At 38.0% G+C, this 21,048-nt stretch overlaps 1 protein-coding gene across 1 annotated transcript; it reads left to right on the top strand.

Moving 5' to 3' along the window:
• Positions 1 to 2,249: 2,249 nt before the first annotated feature.
• On the top strand, positions 2,250 to 17,731 carry SHISAL2B (shisa like 2B; the record flags this gene model as incomplete). Its single annotated transcript, XM_081053638.1, has 3 exons — positions 2,250 to 2,440; positions 6,576 to 6,733; positions 17,497 to 17,731. 3 exons carry the CDS (start codon positions 2,250 to 2,252, stop codon positions 17,619 to 17,621), a joined length of 474 nt encoding a protein of 157 aa, XP_080909764.1. The 3' UTR covers positions 17,622 to 17,731.
• Between the last annotated feature and the right edge of the window lie 3,317 nt (positions 17,732 to 21,048).

The raw sequence follows: 21,048 nt of genomic DNA, 5'->3' as shown, positions 1-21,048 counted from the left end.
CCACTTGTGCTGCCTGTTGCTCCCCCATCCAAGGGACTATGCTCCATGGATTCAAGGGCTTCAGTTTTTCCTTTCCAACTGCCTCCTCCCCTCATCTTGATCTGAAGATGGGCTGTGTGAGCCAGAACCCTTTGGTTGCAAATAGGACCCAATTTGAATGCACTTTAGACAGAAGGGATTTTACTCAAAGGCGTGGATGTCTCAAAAAACGCAGTGGTAGGAATGCCGTGGTCTTAGGAAAGGACTTAAACAAGAACTGCAAAACCATCAACCTTCTTGCTACCCCTCTTTTATTCTCCTCTTAGTTTGCTTCAGTTTTCTCTTTCTTATACACTTGCTTCTTGTGGCTTCATGTCCACATGGTGGAATCCCAATTCCAGGAGACACAACATTAATGGCTTAGCTTGGATCAGGTCCAATCCCTTGGCCAAGTCCAGCTAAAATGGCTTAACAGGGACTAGATTTATCCTCTAGCCAGAAACAAGTAAATACACAAACTATAGAAACAATGGGTTTTGAACGTGGATATCAGGAGGGGCAGGACAGTGATCCCAAGAGAGGAAACAGATGAGGTGAGCCTTAAGATTGCCCCATTTTGCTGCCTGGAGTTTCCAGGCTGCAGCACAGAGTGGGGAACCCAGGTGGAGACCAGTGGTCTCCCCGAGTTGAGAAGACAGAGCTTGGAGCCCTGGAAAGCCACTGTGGCTAAAGGTAGCAGGACAGAGTACCAGAGAAAAGAGAGCTGGAGACAGAGATCCGGATCACTAGAGGATCTCCTTGAGTCTGCAGTTGAGTGCTGATCAGTACATTTCTATACGGAAACCACTGGAAGCTAGGAAAAGCGCCGCTTAAAAGGAGCAGAGGGAACACTCCTTGAATCTCTCACAGGGCCTGGAATAGTTTGTTTCTAGCAGTCAAAATGGTGAGCCTCACAATCCACAAGGTATCAGGTGGAATACTCAGAAGGGCATCACCTCAGTGGTGGGGGAAAACTTAGTCGTCCGATCACGTTTTTTGATCCAGATCCTAACGGAACTTAAAAGCAAACCTGAAAGAATCCAACTGTTCCCGAGTATCTCAATTGCATCCCAGAACAAAGCTCAAGAATATTTATGGGAACACAGAAACACCCAGCGACCAACAAGGTAAAATTCATGATGCTGGCTTCCAATCAACCCTCTGGCCAAGGGAAGGAAGCAGAAAACGAAGAGGAAGGAACAACGCTCAATCTGTCTCAGACATTCTGTGAGTGTTCGACTTGCCTTCTCTCCCATCATTAGGCTGTTATTATTTTCTCCTTTCCACACCAAAGTATTGGTTGACTTAACTACAACGAGCCTCCATTACTATTGTTATTTAAAAAGACTTTGTGAACAAACGAATCACGAAATGAGAAAAACAAGCAGAAAAGGGAGTAGAATTTTCTGCAGCACTTTGTTAAAATTGATGGTCTCTTTCTCCCTATTTCCTTTGCCTCCTCTTTCTGCTTGCCTCTGAAGAAGTTCTCACTTTCTTACCCAAATCTTTGGCCCTTCCTCCCCCTTCCAGATTGTTTCACTGAACACGGAGTGCATGGCTAGTTTTTGGAGGGAATTTTGTTTTTTTTTTGTCTTTGATTTTTACATTGGCAGATTTTAATGTTTCACGTGTACGGCTCAGCAAAGAAGGGGTCCTTCTCAATACCCCGTTCTTGGTAGTTCAGTTCCTTTTGTTCTGCCTACTGCCTCCCTCCTTGGGTGGGTGGCGGGTAAAGGCTCCCCAGCCCTGCTCTGCTTGCCTGGAAACCACCTGCCCTGTGCTTGGGCAGACAGGACAGCAACTTCAGCTGCACCTGTCCACGCGGCCAACATGTCCTACATCTCCACTTTTCCCTCAGGCGGAATCTCTTTCTGTCTTGGAGCGGGGACAGCTACGGTCCCCAGGCTGTTGAGGAAGGGAGGGAAAGTGGAGAGGTGTCAGGTGAGCGCGAAGAAAGCAGACGAAGGGAGAGGGAGAAGAGGTACAGGGTCGCAGACCCGCCGATGACAGGACCGACCGCTCCGCAGCGACAGGGAGATGCGCGAGTAAGGCGACCAGACACCCTGTGGACAAGGGGAGGAGAGAGAGCAGAGGAGGCGCGCGAAGGCTGAACGCCGGCGCGGCAGACCCCACAGCGCAAGAGGGGAGCGCGGGTGGAGGGGGTCGGCGGGACTGGTGCGGTGCGAGGACAGCTCCGGGACCTCCCGTGGCCCTGCCCGCCGCCGCCCGCGATGGGCGAGGCCAGCCGGGTGTGCTCCGGCTACTACAGCCTCAACCGCAGCTTCGTGGAGCCCTTCCAGTGCCCCCGGCGCGGCGAGGCGGCCTCCCTCCTCTACTGCTGCGGCTTCGCGGACCTCAAGTACTGCTGCAGCGAGCCGGGCAGCTACTTCCCCTACAAGCACAGCTACATGTGGAGCCTCAGGTGGGCAGGGTAGGCGGAGAGCGGGCCGGGGTCTGGGGAGGCTGCGGGCAGTGCCACCCCGGGACCTGCTCTGGCCGCGTCCCTCCCGAGGGACACCGAGCCTCCGAGGGCGGGTGAGGTCTCTGCAGAGAAACGATGCCCCGGGAGCCGGGTCTCGTCCGGCGAGGGTCTGTCCGTGGCTGCTAGAGGAGCGGGTCCGCCCGGGGACCCCAGGCGAGGCGCGCGCGGAGGGGGGCCCGCGCCCCGAGCACCCCCAGCCTGCCCCGGCCGCCTCCCCGGAGGGGACGGGTCTTCCCTCTCGCCAGGGACCCGTCCCAAGGAGGCGGCTCTGCGGGCAGAGGCCAGACTCATCAACTAAGGAGGAGGTTTTAATTCTCTTTATATGTTTGGGCATTTGCTGCATTTGAACAGCAAGGGGGCTCCTATGGGACCCATTTTAAGCATTAAACAAGGATCAGAGTATTTTAAGTCTCTTTGGAGCGTAAGAAGGAACTGGCTGTATTCTCTAAACTACCAAAAAGTTGTGTGTGTGTGTGTGTGTGTGTGTGTGTGTGTGTGTGCGCGCGCGCGGTATAAAATCAAGTGACTGGATTTTATAATTTGCCCTTTTCATTCGATCTGCCCCTGGTCCCGAACTGAATTGGAGACCCACAGAGAAGCAGAGCTCTAGGTGTTACGATAACACATTCTGTAGAACGTTTCCAGGATACCCCCTTTCTCAAAGCCTGAACCATTTGGCCATTGCTGAAAAGTGATGAGACTTTCTGAAGTGGGGTCTTTCTCACCTCTTTTTCCTACGGAAATTGTACTCATTCCAACTAGATAGTTAAGCAGACATTTTTCATTATGAAGCGCTCTCTCCCCTTCCATTCCAAAGGACTGCAAACTTTGAACCTGATTCTTTCATTTTGCCTGGAGAACAAATGTTGTGTCAGGATTGTAGGAAAGGACTACCACCCCACCTTAAATTGATGCTTACAAATCAGTTAGCTTATGTTTAGTTGAGAGAGAGAGAGAGAGAGAGAGAGAGAGAGAGAGAGAGAGAGAGAATGAAAAGGAGGAGGAAGGAGGGAGAGAGACAGGAGAGACTGCTACTAAGCAGAAGAATATTATTTCTCCCAATCTCCTAAGATTATCCAGAAGTTGGCACACATGCCAAGTCTACACCAAAGAACTTTGTATGTTATTTCCTAACGCAAATAGTTTTTTTTATATATTTGTAAGCTTTAAAAAAATCTCAGAAGGAGTGCCCACTTATCAATGAGTTCAACTAATGAAGTTGTATTGTGTCAGAGTGGGGCAAAATCTCAAAATAATAATAATAATAATAATAACAACAACAACAAAAACTTATCCTTATTATTTGGGGAAGCAGTCCCTATGACACTGGCATATTATTTGTCCTTTTGGAAAATAATACCATAACCCAGCACTTAGTCTTTGGAGATGTTAATAATGGTGGCAGCACCTCCAAAAGAGGCTGGCAACTCCTAAATCAAACTCGATTGGAGAAGTGCCTGGGATTCTCAGATTCCTGACTCATTGCAAAGTGACAAGCAGAAAACGCTATTAATTCTTCCTAAGAATTATGAGGGCACAAAGGAATGAACAGCTTGCTGGGGTCTCCCTTCAGCACTGACGAAATGGACAGTGCACCGCAGCTCCCCGGGGAAATACAAAAATCATTTCAACTGATCGCATCAGTTGGCAATGCTAAACCTCGGGGTTTTGTCAGTTTGAGCTCTGAGAACACACTGGGAAGGTAAAAATTTAGAGCTTCATTTCTCTCCTATTCTTTGCTCTCCACCCCTAATTTAAAATAGTCCAACTGGGAAAAATCCCAGAGGTCACTAGCATTTGTTCTGAGAGTCTGCAGCTGCTAGAGAAAGGGACAGGTGTAGAAACTGCCAGGTAAGTGAAGTTGCTGAGTAGGATAACTGGTGCGTTAATGTGACTAAAGCTTCAGACCTTCTGTCAAGGATTGGAAAGCAAACTGCCATATGGTGCTGTGAGGAAAGAATAATTGGCCCTTTTCTGTCTGGCCCACTCCCATCTTTTCTCCTCTTACAGGTTCCTAACCTCTTAGACTTTCCTTTGGTAGCCTTTTCAGGACCTAGGAAAGCAATGACTGTTGCTCAGGGTGACACACGAATTCAGTAAGTGTTTGTTGAAATGAATATTTTAGGAGATTCCTAGAGCTCTATCTTTATCTAGAGATTCGCATGCATAAAGCAACATTTCTATAAAGCGGAACTATGACATTGTAACAGTCTGTCAAGATTATGAACAATCTCCTTTTATAACAGAAGGCAGAAAATAGCACGCTTTGTTTTTGTTTTTCCTTCAAACTCTTTGGACTGGTTTTTAAATTGTGTACATTAAAAGCTCACAATATGTATGTTGAATTTAATTGACCTGACAATTTTAGTTTTAAATTGACTAAATTACTCTCTTACTTTGAAGATTTTTTAATAACCAGGTCTCATTTTAGGAATCTTTCCAGACGTGTGGCTTCGTAGATTCCTTGGGCAGCATATAATGTTAACTAAGTGGATCATGTTCCCATGTGTCTGTGTAGAGTCCTAACCCTCCCTGACACGTATGATCTACAAAAGTCAACTTTGGTGCCAACAAGCATGAAAGAGGACTTACCAGAGGCAGGAGTCTTCCCCTTGGAAGAGAGTCCACCATGTGAGGGCAAACTCCATTTTAAATATCTAACTATATACTGACTCTAGTCACAAAATTACCCAGTCTTCCCTTGTGTGCAGGTATAGGGGAACTGGGCTGACATTAATAAACCAAGCCCAAGAATCTCTGGAGGTCTGATTCCACATCTGTGGCCAAGGAGGCAATCTCTAAATTGCCTGAGTGATGTAGCTCCTTAAAACAGGAATAAGTTGGATGAGCTTAGCCCCTCACTTTCAACTCTGTTCTCCTTGCTCCCAAAGCAGTGACACAGCTAGCATCCCTACTCAAGTTCTCTCTTCCCTCCTTTTTGGTACTTGTCAAACTAGTCAGGACCCTAATCTCTGGGAAATAGCAGAAGCCTACAGGCAAGCCAGGAAGATAATGAAGGAAAAGATCATCACTTTTAAATGAGGATGACTTTTCAATTGCCATAAGTGGATTAATCACCGGAAAATTATTATTTACCGCTATTTATGGAACATTTATTACAAGCTAAGTACCCTATTAAACATTTCTAATAAGCGTGCACAACACTATGGAAAATTCAACAGAAGCATCTGGTCTTGAGCAGCTTTAAATCTAGTTTTATATACATATACACACCCACGCATACATATGGTTCATGAAAGTAAGGTACATTTGCATGTTAGTCTTTGAAGATAATTCTTTTTGTCAAGCTCCATTTCCCATGTAAAAGTATTAAGTTCACAGGTTTATGTATACTATGTTATTTCTCAAATGATTAGCCTTATAACTGTATCAGATGGCATTATAAATAATTCAGTGCAGAGAAAATAATACCAGATATACAATTTATTTTTAGAGAAAAGTATAAGGGTTTCTTCCTTAATGCTGGAAGCCATTGGTGTTATGCTCTTTTAGAAAGCAAAAATTCAGACTGAAGGAACTTTATATGAATTTCGTAACTATTGCTTATTGCTTTCCTTTAATTAAACTTCTCCTCTTTTGTAATAGTTGTGGTTTTGTATATTAGTAGACAATATCTCCCATACATGTCTCCAAATGAAAAGTTCCATATTTCTGGTAAACATTTGCTTCACTACTTTTGCAGAAGTAACTATTTTTCTATTACTCTTTTGTTGATGGTCCTGATGTTACCTCCTACGATATATTAACAACAGAGGTATATATGATTGAGATGTTTTGAACTATCCCTAGAGAATTATGTGAACTTTTACCTGTTATGTGAATTCACATGATATTCTATAGTAATATTAACATACGCATATACATGTTTAGAGAAAATATAATAAGAATTTGATGATACAAAGAGGTGAGCTGTAGATTTCAATCATATACTGTTTATACTAAAATATAATTTGGTTATCAATGACTGAAGCAAGAATTAACAATATTTAAACCTTTTTAGTTCCTATATAAACAAGTCTGTGTGACAGTCCCAATTTTTCTCTCTTTTCCTCAGCATTGGTGCCCTGACTGGATTGGGGATTGCTGCCCTTGTTTTACTTGCCTTTGTCATCAGCGTCTGTGTCCTTTGCTATTTATTTCTGTACACAAAGCCTCAAAGATTAGACAATGGCCTTAAACTTCAACACCTAGAGGCTTCTTCCACTCAAGAAGGTAATCAGTATCCATTACTTGTGGCTAATTACCTGTCTGCTCAAAAGAATAATCTGTACCTGGGTAAGAGATCATAGTGTCAATGAATGCTTTTAAAAAATTCAATTCATTATGGTACCTTTATAAAAATTCACACTAAATTGGCCTTAGAGAAAATTGTGCCAAGGAAATATAGCAGCAGGGTGTAAATGTTCTTATGAAAAACAATACATTGATCCAATAAATCCACTTTAATATATTTATATCTCTCTCAGTTATAGAGGTTTTATACTCTTGGAATTTTAAAATTTTGTTTTTGATGGAGCCAAAAAAGTCCAATAAATAGAGGAACAAAATAGCTGATCATTAATTCTCAGCATTGCATTATTCTAGACGGGTTAGTCAGTGGTCGGTTAAGCATTTACCTGCACGTATGGTGTACAGAATTTGGAGTAGGCATACAAAATAATTCGAAGACATATAAAAGAAATAGAAAAATAAAGACCATCTCTATTATTAAATAGATTAGAAACTAGCTAAGTTATAGTGGTGTGTGTAGTGTGACTACAAAGTAGAAAGAAATTTTTATGCATGAAATTGGGTCTCACTGTTATGTAAGTATAAAGTGCTACACAAATGCTAATTGCTAGCATTAAGAAACTCAGAAAGAATTGTTAAAATTTTGTGAATTTAAATTTCTATTGTATTTAAAAAGCAGTAATCATGAACTTTATTTTATATATATTTAGAATATATTTTAATAAAAATTTAGAATATACATAGAATATATACCCCAAAAAATGTATACGCATGACTTGTATTCGTTATCAGTATATATTGAGTATTAAAATTTTAATACAGTTTTTCCTTTCTTAAAATGTGTATATATATTTTTGGCACCCTCTCTATCTTAGAATATATACAATATGTGTAGAATATATATTTAGAATAAGACACAAATGCTCACTAACTTCCATTTAAAAAGTAAATGAACCACAACTAGACTAAGAACAACAACTTGACTCGAAGTTGGGGGGAGGAGGGGAGGGGAAAAAAGTAAATGAAAACAGTTATTTTTAAAAATTTAGAAAATTATCTGCCCATATGCTCGATTTCAATCAAATCCTGAAACTTATATTTATGGAACACATGCTCTGCGACCTTATCAAATACACCACTACTGTATGATGACATTAGCTGGTGTCTTCTCGGCACAGGAGAGATCTCTCTCAGAGGGTATCCTGTGTCACAGAGCCAGAGGCCAAGATCCCTTTGGAGCTCTCCTTCTGAAGTTTGGAGATTGCATGGCCGAAATGACAGGTTGTTAGCCTAATTTAGTCCAATGGCTTAGACCCAATTTCTCCACAGGCAAAATGAAGCAGTGGATTAGTGATCATGAAATAACCAGATTGTAAAATCAATTTTTGTCTCAATTGCTTAGATAATTTAAGGTAGCAGTTCTTAAATTTTACTGTGTATAAGAATCACCTAGGGAACTTAAAACTGCAAACTCGAACGTGCCTTTAAAAAATAAGAGGTCCTCTTCCTACTCTGTCCTTGCTCCCCTGCTGTCTGTTTTCCACAGAACAGCCAGAGTGAGCCTGTTAAAACCAAAGTCAGGTCATGTCACTCCTCTGCTCAAAACCCTAATCACATCCCATCTCTCTCAGTAGACATGGCATCGTAACTGTGATCCACAGGGCTTCTGGGCCCTCTCCACACTTATTTCTCTCATCCCCATATGTCCAGCCACACTGGCCTTTTTGCTGTTCCTGGAAATTCCTGCCTCAGGGCCTTTGTGCATGCCGTTGCCATCATCTAGACTGCTTTTCTTTTAGATACCTGCATGGCTTGCACTTTCACTTTCTTTGAATGTTTACTAAAAGTCACCCTTCCAGGCAGTTCTTTGGTCACTCTATCTGCATTTTTAACTCCCCTGCAACCTTTCACACTGCCTTCCTGCTTTATTTTCCTCCTAAGCATTTTACCACTCATATACTATATAGAGAGGGTGTCCAAAAAATGTATACACATTTTCAGAAAGGAAAAACATTGTATTAGAATTGTAATACTCAGTATATACCAATAACAAAAGATGAATACAAGTCATGTGTATACATTCTTTTTGGCACCCCGAGTATAACTTACCTACTCTCTAACTTTTTCTCCACTCCAACTAGAAAGGAACAGGAAAGCAGCAATTTTTGTTCGTTTGCTCACTATTGTATTGCTAGTGCCTTAGAACACCTAACTGAATGTTTGCTGAACGAATTGAATGGGATAGCACTGCACCTGTATTGTAGGTGATCAATGGATTATGTTTCTTGTCACCATGATAATCAAACATTCATCGAGTGCCTCCTCTATACAATGCACTGTGCTAAATAAAAATTGGCTATTCCCTGGTTTATCTCAGGGACTGCTCCAAATATTATTTCATGTTGGCTCTGAGAACTCAGCAACAGAATTAGTTGGCTTGTTAATTCAAGTCTTTAGTCTTATTGCTGTTTAGCTAAGGAGATCCATTAATGCATTTCCTAAGTAGTTAGATGAGGCTGCTTTCTTGCAATGAAATGTCCTCTCTCTGCCCCTCTCAAAAACATTGTTTATAAGTCAGCAAATGAATTCAATACACCTTTCCTGAGGGCTTGCATTGGCAAAGCAGGATTTTATACGATCACTGCCTTCCTGCTGCTTTCAAATGAGGTGATTTGGGGGCCTTCGGTTGATTTTAACCAAATCAGACATAGTGGAGAGCCCAAAACAAAATAGATAAACCAAACGTCTCTGGAATAGTCAGAGAAAATGGTTTATATTTGAAAGCACCCCTTTGAAGTGATAAAAACCATCGCTGTACCATTGTTAAATATGCATGCTCTACTACAATGAGTCTCCCATCTAGGAATAGATGCCAGTGTTCTAACTATTGAGAAAACAGGTCTACTCCATTTAAGGAATGCCTTAAAGATCAAGAACATGCTAAAATGGTTGCATAATAATCAAGTAAACATATATCAGAGGAAAATTGGTTTTACCAGTTACCACTCCTTTCTTTCAAAACTTTCTGTTCTTAAGAGTCAGTCTCCCATTATTTTAAATTAGTTTTTATAATTGAGACTGCTTTCATTACAGGCAATTGGAATGACCTCAGGGGAAATAAATGTGTTTTTGAGCACATACGAAAACTGACTTAGGACACTGGACTTCGTTGCTATAAATGACAATAAGTTTTAAAATAGTCCAATCTTAAACCATTTTGCCAAGATTTTTCATTCATGTGTCGTTATTCTATTGGGTTTCATTCTTTTTCAATGTATATAATTTAAGGCTTTATACATTCTGAATTGATCCTGAAAGAAGCAGGTCTCTGGCAGTGACTCTAGAGTTGAAGTGGGCTCCTCCAGGGCTCATTTTGTGGAGAGGTCCTTTTGCTAAGCAATCAATTGGCCTTTAAATTGTGTGCCATAATCATTTTCTTCCCCTTTAACTTTTGTGTCTTGAATTATGCATGTTTCAAATGCCAATGTTTAGAAGAACACCACGGCTTATAAATTGCACTATATAGGACGGAAAGTTCTGGGCAGAAGTTGGCTGTGTGAAGGGCGTCTTTCTGAGGATGAGGGCTCATTGCGTAAGATGTGGAAGAATGACTGGCTAATAGAGGAGCAATGAAAGAGGTGACTATCTTAGATCGCTGCTTCTTCAAACATTTCCACTGGAGAATCCTTAAAGGGAGAGAAGAAAGGAACTCGTGCCTCCAGAATTCCAAGGCCTTGAGTGAAAAGGCCTACCTTAAGTCTTGTGAGCTTTAAATTACTCGAAGTCACCTACTTTATTTTTTAAATGTATGAGAATTTTCAATAGTGACTTATGTGACTTCTCCTTCTTATATTTGAGTAAAATAGATGCTCCAGGAAGTAAAGCGTATTCATCCTGTGGTTTGAAGTATCCACTGACACCCTGCAGTTGTGGAGAGGGGTAGAGAATCAAGGAGAGAGGGCTTCTTAGCAGCAGAGTTTTTCGGTGACATTTAGAAAGGCAGATTTTAGCAGAGCTGCCTGTGCAGATAAATAGTACAGTTGCATGGGAATAATAGACAACTCCAAGCCTGTAGTTAGTAGTTTATTTTGTAAAGGCAGGTGATATAAATGAAAAAGTGTAAGCAAATCAGCAGTAAGACACAGTTGTCTAGGAGAAAAACATAAATTACATATGGAATACTGATAAAAAAAGCAAGTTGAAGATCATATTGTTTATTCTGCCTGTCAGCAAATCAGAGAATATAGAGAAAAAAACAAATAATGGCATCTATGATCCCATCACAAAGAGATAATAAGTATTATAATAGATATTAACATCATAGCAAATAGCCATGGATTTTTTTTTCTATGCATCTATGAATATATATATATATCCATATATAAATATATAAATATATATATATTTATATATAACAAAATGGGGGGAAAATTATTGTTATAACATGCCTTTTTTTCAGAGAACAATATTGATATCTTTGTTTGCCAATAAATACCTTTGCCATCATTTTTAATTGTTCCATTTTATTATTATCTTTTTAATTGTTCCATTTTATTACTATCTTGATGGAATGCTATGAGTTTTTATTCTTTTATTTTGATACTTTGCACTTCCAGAACAGTTGCAAGAAAAGTACAGGGAAGGTTGAATTCCTTTCCTCAGACTTACTAATAGTTAATATTTTGTCTCATTTTCTTCATCATTGACTTTCTCTCTATGCATATTTTCTGAACCATTTGAAAATAATTTGCAGATATCATGCGTTTAACCATAAATATATCAGTACATAGTTCCTAGGAACAAGAATTTTTTTTTCTTACATAATTACAGTGTAATTATCAAAGTCAGGAAATGGAACATTGATAGTTATATCATCTAATCTGCAGTTCATATTCAAATTTTGCCAATATCTTTAATAGCTTTTCTTTTTCTTATCTAGGAGCTAGTCCAGAATTACATCTTGTAATTAGTTCTCATATTTCTTAGCTGTCCTTCAAGCCTCAGCCTTTCTTTGTCTTTCATGATCTTGGCTTTTTTGAAAAGTAAAAGCCAGTTATTTTATACAGTATCCTTCAGTTGAAGTTTGTCTGATATTTTCTCATGATTGGAAAGAGATTATAGATTTTGACAGAAACATCATAGAAGTTATATTCTCAGGGATCATATCAGGAAGCTCATAATATTGGTTTATCCCATTATTAGTGACATTAACTTGGATTCTCTGAAGATTTTACTCGCTGGATTAATCCATTGTAAAGTGACTATTTTACCTTTTGTACTTACTAAGCAATATGTGGGGAAGTACATTGAAACTATGAAAATATCCTGTTCCTCCTCAAACTTGTACTCACCCATTAATGGTTAACGGATTTTTTTTCATTCAAATTTCAAAATTACTTCAGAATTATTATTACGATACTTGTAAAATGATGATTTTCTAACCTCATAATTTCTTCAACATTTATTAGTTATTATTCATCTATGGGAAGAGCTTTCCCTCCTGCCCTATTTATTTACCTATTCATTCATTTATTAATATCAATACGGACTTGGATTCTTTATTCTAAAATATTCTACTAGTATCATTACTTATTTTGACCCTTGAATTATCTCAGATTAGCCTGTGGGAGCCCTTTAAATCAGCTCCTGTGTCCTTTTAGAATGTGTCCATCATTATTTGAGCACTTTTTTTGCAGTCACAGATGTTCCAGGGCATCCTGTACCTTCCCTGTTCCAGCCCCGGAATCTGCCATTTCTCCAAGAAGCCTGGTTCATTTTAGTTGTGAATGGTTTTTAGAAACCAAAGTCCGAGTATACTAGATCTTATTAAATCATTGACTTTGACCTAGCTTCCATTTTTTTCTATTACACACATACGTTGAACATTTAAGTATTTTCTTCACATAAATATGTGGCAGTGGAATTGTTGACCAAAGGATGGGTACATATTAAAGGCTTTGAGTACAAGTTGCTTACTGTAGGCCAGGAACATACTATTTCATGGGTATTATTACTTCAAAAGGTATAGAGTGTTACTAAGTTCACTGAGAGAAACAATGCAGTATTTTATCTTATCTAATTAGGAGTGAAAGTGGAGATTTTAAAGTTTGTCATTTCTTTTGGGGCATATTGTTACTCATCTTATACACACTTTTCTATGAGAGTGCTCCTTTTTCATTGCTTTGTGGAACTTTCCATACAGCAACTAAACTCTTTTTCACAAATGTTTTTCATAGTTATTTCCTTTTTAATTTTGTATGTGACTATTTTTTCAATTTCAGTTTCTCCATTTGTGATTTCTTCCTTTAGTTTTATACTTCGAAAGTTCTCACCTCACTATGAGATATAAATATATTCACCTATAATTTCTTCTAATACATTTATTCATTTATTTTTAACATTTAAATCTTCCATAATCCTGGAATTTTAATTTTGGTGGAAAACATGAAGCATGGATCTGCCTTTATTTTTATTTTGCAAAAACTGAGACTATTGTCCAAATATTTATTGGTGAATCCATCTTTCTCTTGCCAATTTAAAATGTCACCTTTGTCATAAACTAAATTTTTATGTATACTAGTGCCTGTTTTTAGATTTTCTGTTTTGTTAAATTTATCAGTTTAGTAAGCTAGTAATATACTTTCTAACACTTTTTATTCTGAAAGTTTCAGATTTACAGAAAAGTTGCAAAAATAGTGCAAAGAATTATTGAATACTCTTCACTTAGAATCCCCAAATATTAATATTTTACTATGTTTGCTTTATCATTTTCTCTATTTTTTAAGATTTTTATTAAAAATATATAGCTAACCTATATTATATCAGGTGTATACCAGAGTTGTTTAACATTTATATCCCTAAAGAAGTGATCACCATGATTAAGTCCAGCAACCATCTGACACCACACTATGCTATTAGAATATTATTAACTATACTCCCCATGCTGCATGTTACATCTCAAATTTGAACCTCTTATTCCCCTTCACCTTTTCCCCCCTTTAAAAATTTTTCAATTACAGTTAACGTACAATATTTTGTGTTAATTTCAGGTGTACAGCAAAGTGGTTAGACATTTGCATAATTTAAGAAGTGATCCCCCTGACCAGTCTAGTACCCACCTGGCACTATACAGTTATTACCATATTATTGACTATATTCCCTGTGCTGTAGTTTACATCCCCATGACTATTTTGTGACTATCAATTTGTACTTCTTAAGCCCTTTACCTTATTTACTTTTAAAAATTATTGTAGCTATATAATTTTTAATATCTGATTAGGCAAGACTTTTTCTCCTTCCCATTATGTTTCTTTTTCAGTTTCTGGGCTACTCTTGTAAGGGTCAGGTTTCCAAATAAACATATGAATCACAATGTTAAATTTTTATTTTGTACTCGATTTATAGATAACTTTGCGAGCTATTTTTCTTAGTAGGCTTAATACCCCCTTCTGCTTAAGATTCATTAATTAGGCTGCCAAATTATTTCATAACACCATTCTTTGTTTCAGAAAGGCTTTAAGAATTCATTAAGATATTAGTAGAAGACCAGGCAATTTGAGTTCAGTGGCAGAAAAGGCCACTTGTATCTCCTGAAGGGAACTTTCTACTTAAAATAATGAGCCCAGACCTTTCCCTGACTGTTTTGTCCCTAGAATGTAGAAAGTCACATTGCACAGCAGAGGTCCTGCTCCATTTAGCGTCTGTGAGTCCTCTTCAGGGTGCACGGTTAGGCAATTCTAGCAGATGCTGGAACCAACAAGAAAAATAGAAGCTAGTTTCTCGTGAAAACTCATTTAAAGGACTTAAAATAACAGCTAAATCCCTTTGTTAGTTATGTGAGTCATCAATGTTTGGAAAAATTGAACAATGCTGAATAAGAAAAAAATGCCAATTGTGGAAAAAATAGGATAGGAAAAACATTTGTGGATAGAACTACGTTCAGTCATTGATAGACAGGCAAAGCAAAAGGGGAAGTCTAAGATTCAAACTTTCACAATAAATTTTTAACTATATTTACGTAAGAGACCTGTGCATGCCTGAAGGGATGGCAGGGTATTGAAAAGGGAAAAGGTGAGCTCATCAGTAGGTTATAGCTACTTATTTCATAATGGTGTTATGAAATAATTTTGTTCACCTATTTACTTCAGATTCAGTCCTGTGTTTCATATTAAATTTGAAGGGAAAATGTCCTCTTGCAAAAAAAAAAAAATATATTTTACGGTATAAAGACTGCTTGTTTCCACTGTGAAGAACAGTGGGATGAATGGGATGTGTAGATTTTCTACTAAATGATAATGTATGCCAGCCGATCAGCAATTAGAAGCTGCCGTAGTACTGCAGAGTGGTTACACAGAAGCCAGGATATAGGCAGACAATGGCAGAAAAGCTTAAGTACATTATGCCAGATAGCCAGGAGATAAAGGTCCTCAGTAGGGTTTTTTTTTTTTTTTTTTTTTTATATTTTGAAATGGCAGGCAAGAGCAGAGTTCATAGACGAGCTATAGAATAAATGGACCCCTGAGGAATGGTTCTGAAAATGAATGTAAAATTTAACTCATCAGAAAAAATACATTGGCCGAATTTGTGATGAGGATAGATGGAAAGATTTTACTTGATGAATGATTTAAATGATGAATTGGATTTAAATAATGGAAAAGTCTAAAGCTTTAATTTAAATTCCAGTCTGAGAAATATAGGATTAAAGGAAGGTTGAGGTTTTCATATGAGCAGCCCCCCCACCCCACACCACCCCCGAAGAATGAAAATGGGAAGTGAGCAGCAGAAAGAGCAACTATTGTCAACCCAGGAAAGCACAGTAGTGTTGAATCTTTGCAATCTGCACTCAGATAAAGAAAAGGCCTTCCTTGGGAGCTCAATGGAATGAGAGATTTCTTATTTTAAATCGAATCCATATTGTAACCCAGTGACAGAAAAGAGGCAGCTGGTTTTATCTGTACTTTGTCAGTTAAGAAATTACCTTTTATTTATGAAAGCAAAACTTGGAAAAACTCAGGTTCCTGCCGCTTTTCTTCCTTTGTCTTTTAAAATCCTTCCAAAGGGATGCCATTAGCTGGACTCCTTAGCACTACAGCCCCATCCATTGCACTCACTTGTTTTTCCATAGGTCCCACTACTCTTACTCACCAGAGGGATATACATTGAAAACACCTTGGATTTGTATTAGCCGCAAGAAGAAAGTGAACAGCATGGGTGTTAACTCGCTAATCAAAGATCTTGCTTCAAATGATGTCAGTATTGTGTTTAACAAATCTCTTGTTTGTATAGCAAACTCGTTTTGTTAGGGGAACTGCCTTGCTTAAGAGGCCAATCTAAGAAATGATCTTTGTACCTACACAGTTTAGCAGGATCCAGTAGCCAAGGAAACAGTGAGTCAGGGATGGAGAATGGGGATCTTGACACATCCTAGATGAAGACATATCTGTAATATTGGATGGAATGTACTTTGCGAGCCTTTAAATCTCAGAGGGCAGTAGACAGGTTAGGAAACTCTTTCAGTTGTTGCCAGAAAAACGCATAATGGAAACTAGAGCTGTCAGAATGGAGATGACTTAGAGAGAACCCCAAACTAAGATGGGAAATAACTGCCTGAGTTTATTTACCATAAAAAAGAGAAAACAACGAAAACAGAATATGACATGGTAGATTAAAAACACTTTGAAATCTGATTAAAATATTAAGAATTTGAGTATGTGAAAAACTTGGGAAACATGAAGGGCTTGAATTAACATTAGTTTTCGAACTTCCAGGAATTCTAATAAAATATTCAAAATTTAGATGTTTAAAGAAATGTTTATGTAAGGTACAAATTCTACCCAGATAATAAGAACTAATGCACATTTTATATCCTTGATCTGTAACCTTTACCTGCTACGATATTGAAGAGTACAAACAATACTAAACAAATGAAAAAATAAATCTATATTTTGTTTTTCAAATGTTATATGAGGAAAATAGTATCGAGCACTCATATAGAATATATCCTATTACTTAAGTATTTAGTAGTTAAATTTGAATCAAAAACATTTTTTAAGGAGTCTACTTTGCAAATAATCATCAAAAACTTATCAGATTATCAAATTTTCATGCCGGCTTTCCATACTATATTTATTTTAAACAGCTTTGCTTGGTGATTGGGCACAGGGCTGGAAAATGGTGTGCCTTCCACAAATTAACTTTTAAAAATCAAATTATATGGTTGAAACGTGATTGGATGTTTAGAGGTAGAATATTATCTTACCATCAAAAAAGTTCTCTAACCTTGTGCACTCTGGACTCATATTTATATATAGGTGAATGAGCTTGTGATACAAATATGTTCTTTTAAAAAAAATATCTACATGGATGATGGCAAAGGCTTAAGAGTGTTGTAAATTATGAGTGGCTTTAGTATATAGCTTTGTTCACTTTATGCATAGGGACAGTTACACTTTTATTAAGCAACCCAGAAATTGTTATCTTCTTATCAAATGTGTAGTTTCTTCCATGGAAGCATGGAGAAAGAAAGGTAAGCATGGAAATAAAATACTTCTGTTACTGAGTATTTCCCCCCATTTAACTTCCAGGAGCAAATGCTTAAAGACAAATTTGAAATGATTCAGTTCCCAATCATCTACATAGTATTTTCAGGACATTATGTTTTCAATATCACTATAAAGTTTCTTTTTAAGTCAAATTTTATGTCATAATTTCACATAATTATTTTATTTTGTTCTGTGTATTTGCAGGCAACTCAAATAAGAAAACCAAAGCCCCCAATTCAAATTCAACAAATGAAACATCCTATGAAGCTGATGATGTAATTCAAGAAAAAACAATGGATACAACACAAATCAACATTGTGTATTATTAAAAATCCTGTGTTGTAAAAGCTCACTGGAGAGGTGAAACAATAAAAATAAAGAATGCATTTGAAACACTTTGTAATAATACTTTTCAAAAATTCGCCACTCACAAAGCAAGACATTTTTTATCATTCAATTAATTTATTAAACACCTAAGGTTCTGATAGCTTTTCATGTATATAAGTTTACTTTTATTTACTAATTAAGATGCGTGTACATTACACAAAATTATCCTAATACTTCAGGAGAAATTAAAAGATTTTTTTTGTATTCTTATTTATTATTTATTTTTCAATTACAGTTGACATTCAATATTATTTTATATTAGTTTCAGGTGTACAGCATAGTGGTTAGACATTTATATAATTTATGAAGCGATCCCCCCCGATTAGTCAAAAAGTTTATAGCACAGACAAGCAAACCTATCTCAGTGAGGAACAATGAGGAATGTATGTCATATTACCAGCATTTCACAATTTTTTGGTACTTAGAGGCAGTTATTTTTATAAGAGATGGTCCTGGATAGGTAGCTATCCGGGGGAATGGTCTTATAAACTAGAGGTGGCATGTTGTTAAGTCTTTTAGATATCAACCCATGCCGTTTTTTTAGAGGATTTGCTGGGCACACAAACAACATATTGCCTTTATAAAAGCTAACATTCAATAAAAAAATGCATCACAATGTATAATCAGCATAATAAATAGTTTCTGCATACCAAGGGATAACCATAACAAAAATCCTTTAGTGATAAAGTTCCTAAGGAAATTCTACAATAAAAGTTATCAAAAACAAGTTCTCTTATCCCACCTAAGGCTATTGCAGTAATATCATTCAGACATCTAGAAATAAAACTACAGTTTCTGCAAATTATAACTGTCTTAAAAGATTTTTCTCTTAAGTATGATTTCTAGTGTAAGAACACAGATGTGATTTTATAATGGAATTTAATAGGAAAAAAAGATTAATTTTAAGCTGGCTCTGCTGAACACACCTACTGTATTGTGCAAAGTTTCTACAGATGGAAGACTAGCCTTTCAACACGTGATGAATACAGCTCCTCTGGTTTGATAGGGGGAAAAAAGGAATGCCTTTTTGCTCTCAGGCACGCAAAGCTCAGGGTTAGAAACATTTGATCATTAGGTTGTGAAAATTTCTACCAAGAAATGAGGATACCTTCTAAACCAGCACTGCCCGGTAGAAGTTTCTGAGAAGACAGAAATGTTTCCATACATGCACCATGCACCGTCTGGCAGGATAGCCACTAGGCACATGTGCCTACTGGGCACTTGAAATGTGACCAGTTCAACTGAAGAAATGCATTTTATTTATTTAATTAATTTAAATAGCCACATATGGCTATATCGACATAGTTCTAGATCATTATTGCAACATCCTACTGCCAGTGTTAGATTTCACAGTCAAAAAGAACACAATTTTGCCAATGATTTAAGATGAAAATTGCTTAGAGCACGTGAAGTTTGAAAGTTAAAATGTTACCATTAGAAAAATGACATTTTATAATAGTCACAAAAACAAAGAATTCTCATTTATTTTTTGTGAAAGCACATAAAATCATTTGTGGTACGCTTTGCTCTTTTATCTAGCTTGATTTAAAAAATCCGAGAAAAATCAGCTATCTTGATCTACAGACATTAACAATTACATTACTAATTAGATGTCGCCTCAGGTGAAAGACTGGGCTGAGAAAGTTTAGGAAAGGCACTGGCATAGTTGTACGTTGGTTGCTCAAGGGCAAGGGCAGATGCCATCAATGCCACAAGGAGCAGGAAACTGGAGATTCAGGGCAACCAAATGCTTAGGGTCCCGAGACCTCCTCACCTGTGGGCCATGCATGGGGCCAGGGCTGGCTGGAGGCATCGCGGTCGTGCTCTGGGGGAGAAACCCCAATTCCCTGGCACTCTGCACATTTTGAGAGGAGTTGGGAGAAGAGAAATGAGGTCAGAAGACCCTGGATTCTGCAAGTGGGATTCTCATCATGTTGGCATAGAATCTACTGCTCTTGGATGCCAACTGCCCAAGAAGGCGGAACCCACCACTACCGGCAGTAGCACTGGGGTCCTTGAGGCCCTCCCAGCCACAGCGGGTTACCTGAGGGACAGCCACGGGCTCATTCAGTACAAACTGGCAGGTGTCTCTGTCACTTTGAGGCTTCACAGACTGAGACAAAATGTTAAAAGCAAAAAGCCTTACCAAATTACCACAGTCTGTACACTGAAAAATATTTTTAAATGAGTTATTTGGACCTAACAAATGCTAACAGTGACCAAATTGTCAGTCAAAAATAATCTAAAATAAAATTAGAAATAAAACACATTTCTGGTCATAACCAGATCTCATTAAAGTGGGTCTAGAAGAAGAGTACAAATAATAAGGCATAAGACATAAAGATTCAAATTATTTTCTACGTGGCCTTCTAATGACAGCAATTTCATCTTTTAAAACTTGTGGAATTGAATTATGCAATGGATGAAACCAAACCCCAACACAAATTGTTTCCTTAAAACTCTCTCCTGACGTCTCATTCACTGCTTACAGATTCAAGTCCAAGCTCCCAAACATGGAACATAAGACCTCCTTCTTTTTACCTGAGAACCTAGAATGATAGTTTCAATTCTTACTACTTCCTGCTTTACATATTGCTTGTGATTCTTGACACACACAAAAACCCCCAAGTTTTCCTATTATGGTCTTTGTGCACAGCACTTTCTCCTTCCAGAACTGCCACCCTCATCCTCAATCAAAATGTACTCCAGGCATTACTTTCTCTCGGTAGCCTCTTCTAACTTCTGTAGACTAGGTTATGTACCTCTCTCCGTGTTTCTATAAACCCATGTTTGGATCAATAACTACACTGATTACAGAATGATGTGTTCTGCTGTTTCTCCCACCCACTAAACTATGAACCACCTTATGGAAGCAAATGAGATTTTTTAATCTCTGTATCCCCAGTACTTAGCAGAGTGTTTCCCATGCTAGGCCCTCAACAAATATTTGTTGAAGAAAAGATTCAATGGCATTTTTGTCAACACGAGTAATAACTCTTCAACCTACTTAACTGAAGGCGACATAGGGTTAGATAATTTTAGAGTAGTAAATATAGACACAAGGAGTTGTTTTACTCCTTATTTTCTGATGTTCTGGCCTCAGAGAACCAAAGATGTAAATAGGGATGTATTAAGTGTGAACAACTGGAGAACCTCTGAGAGATTTTAGCCAACAGATAATAAGGAAAAAAGAAACAGAATTGTGTGGGGAGTAGGTCCATCTATCCAAAAGCAATAGCTTCGAAGTGTTTAGATAATCTGGTTACAAATACAAATCTAAACATAAATTCTGCCTGCATCTAGTGAAAATGACATACACTGGACGGTAAGCATGTGAACTAAATTATCAATTACCTACTTAAAGAAGTT

This window comes from Rhinolophus hipposideros, assembly GCF_964194185.1.
Source record: "Rhinolophus hipposideros genome assembly, chromosome: 7".
Classification (NCBI taxonomy): domain Eukaryota; kingdom Metazoa; phylum Chordata; class Mammalia; order Chiroptera; family Rhinolophidae; genus Rhinolophus; species Rhinolophus hipposideros.
This window is presented reverse-complemented; position numbering and strand designations above follow the sequence as displayed.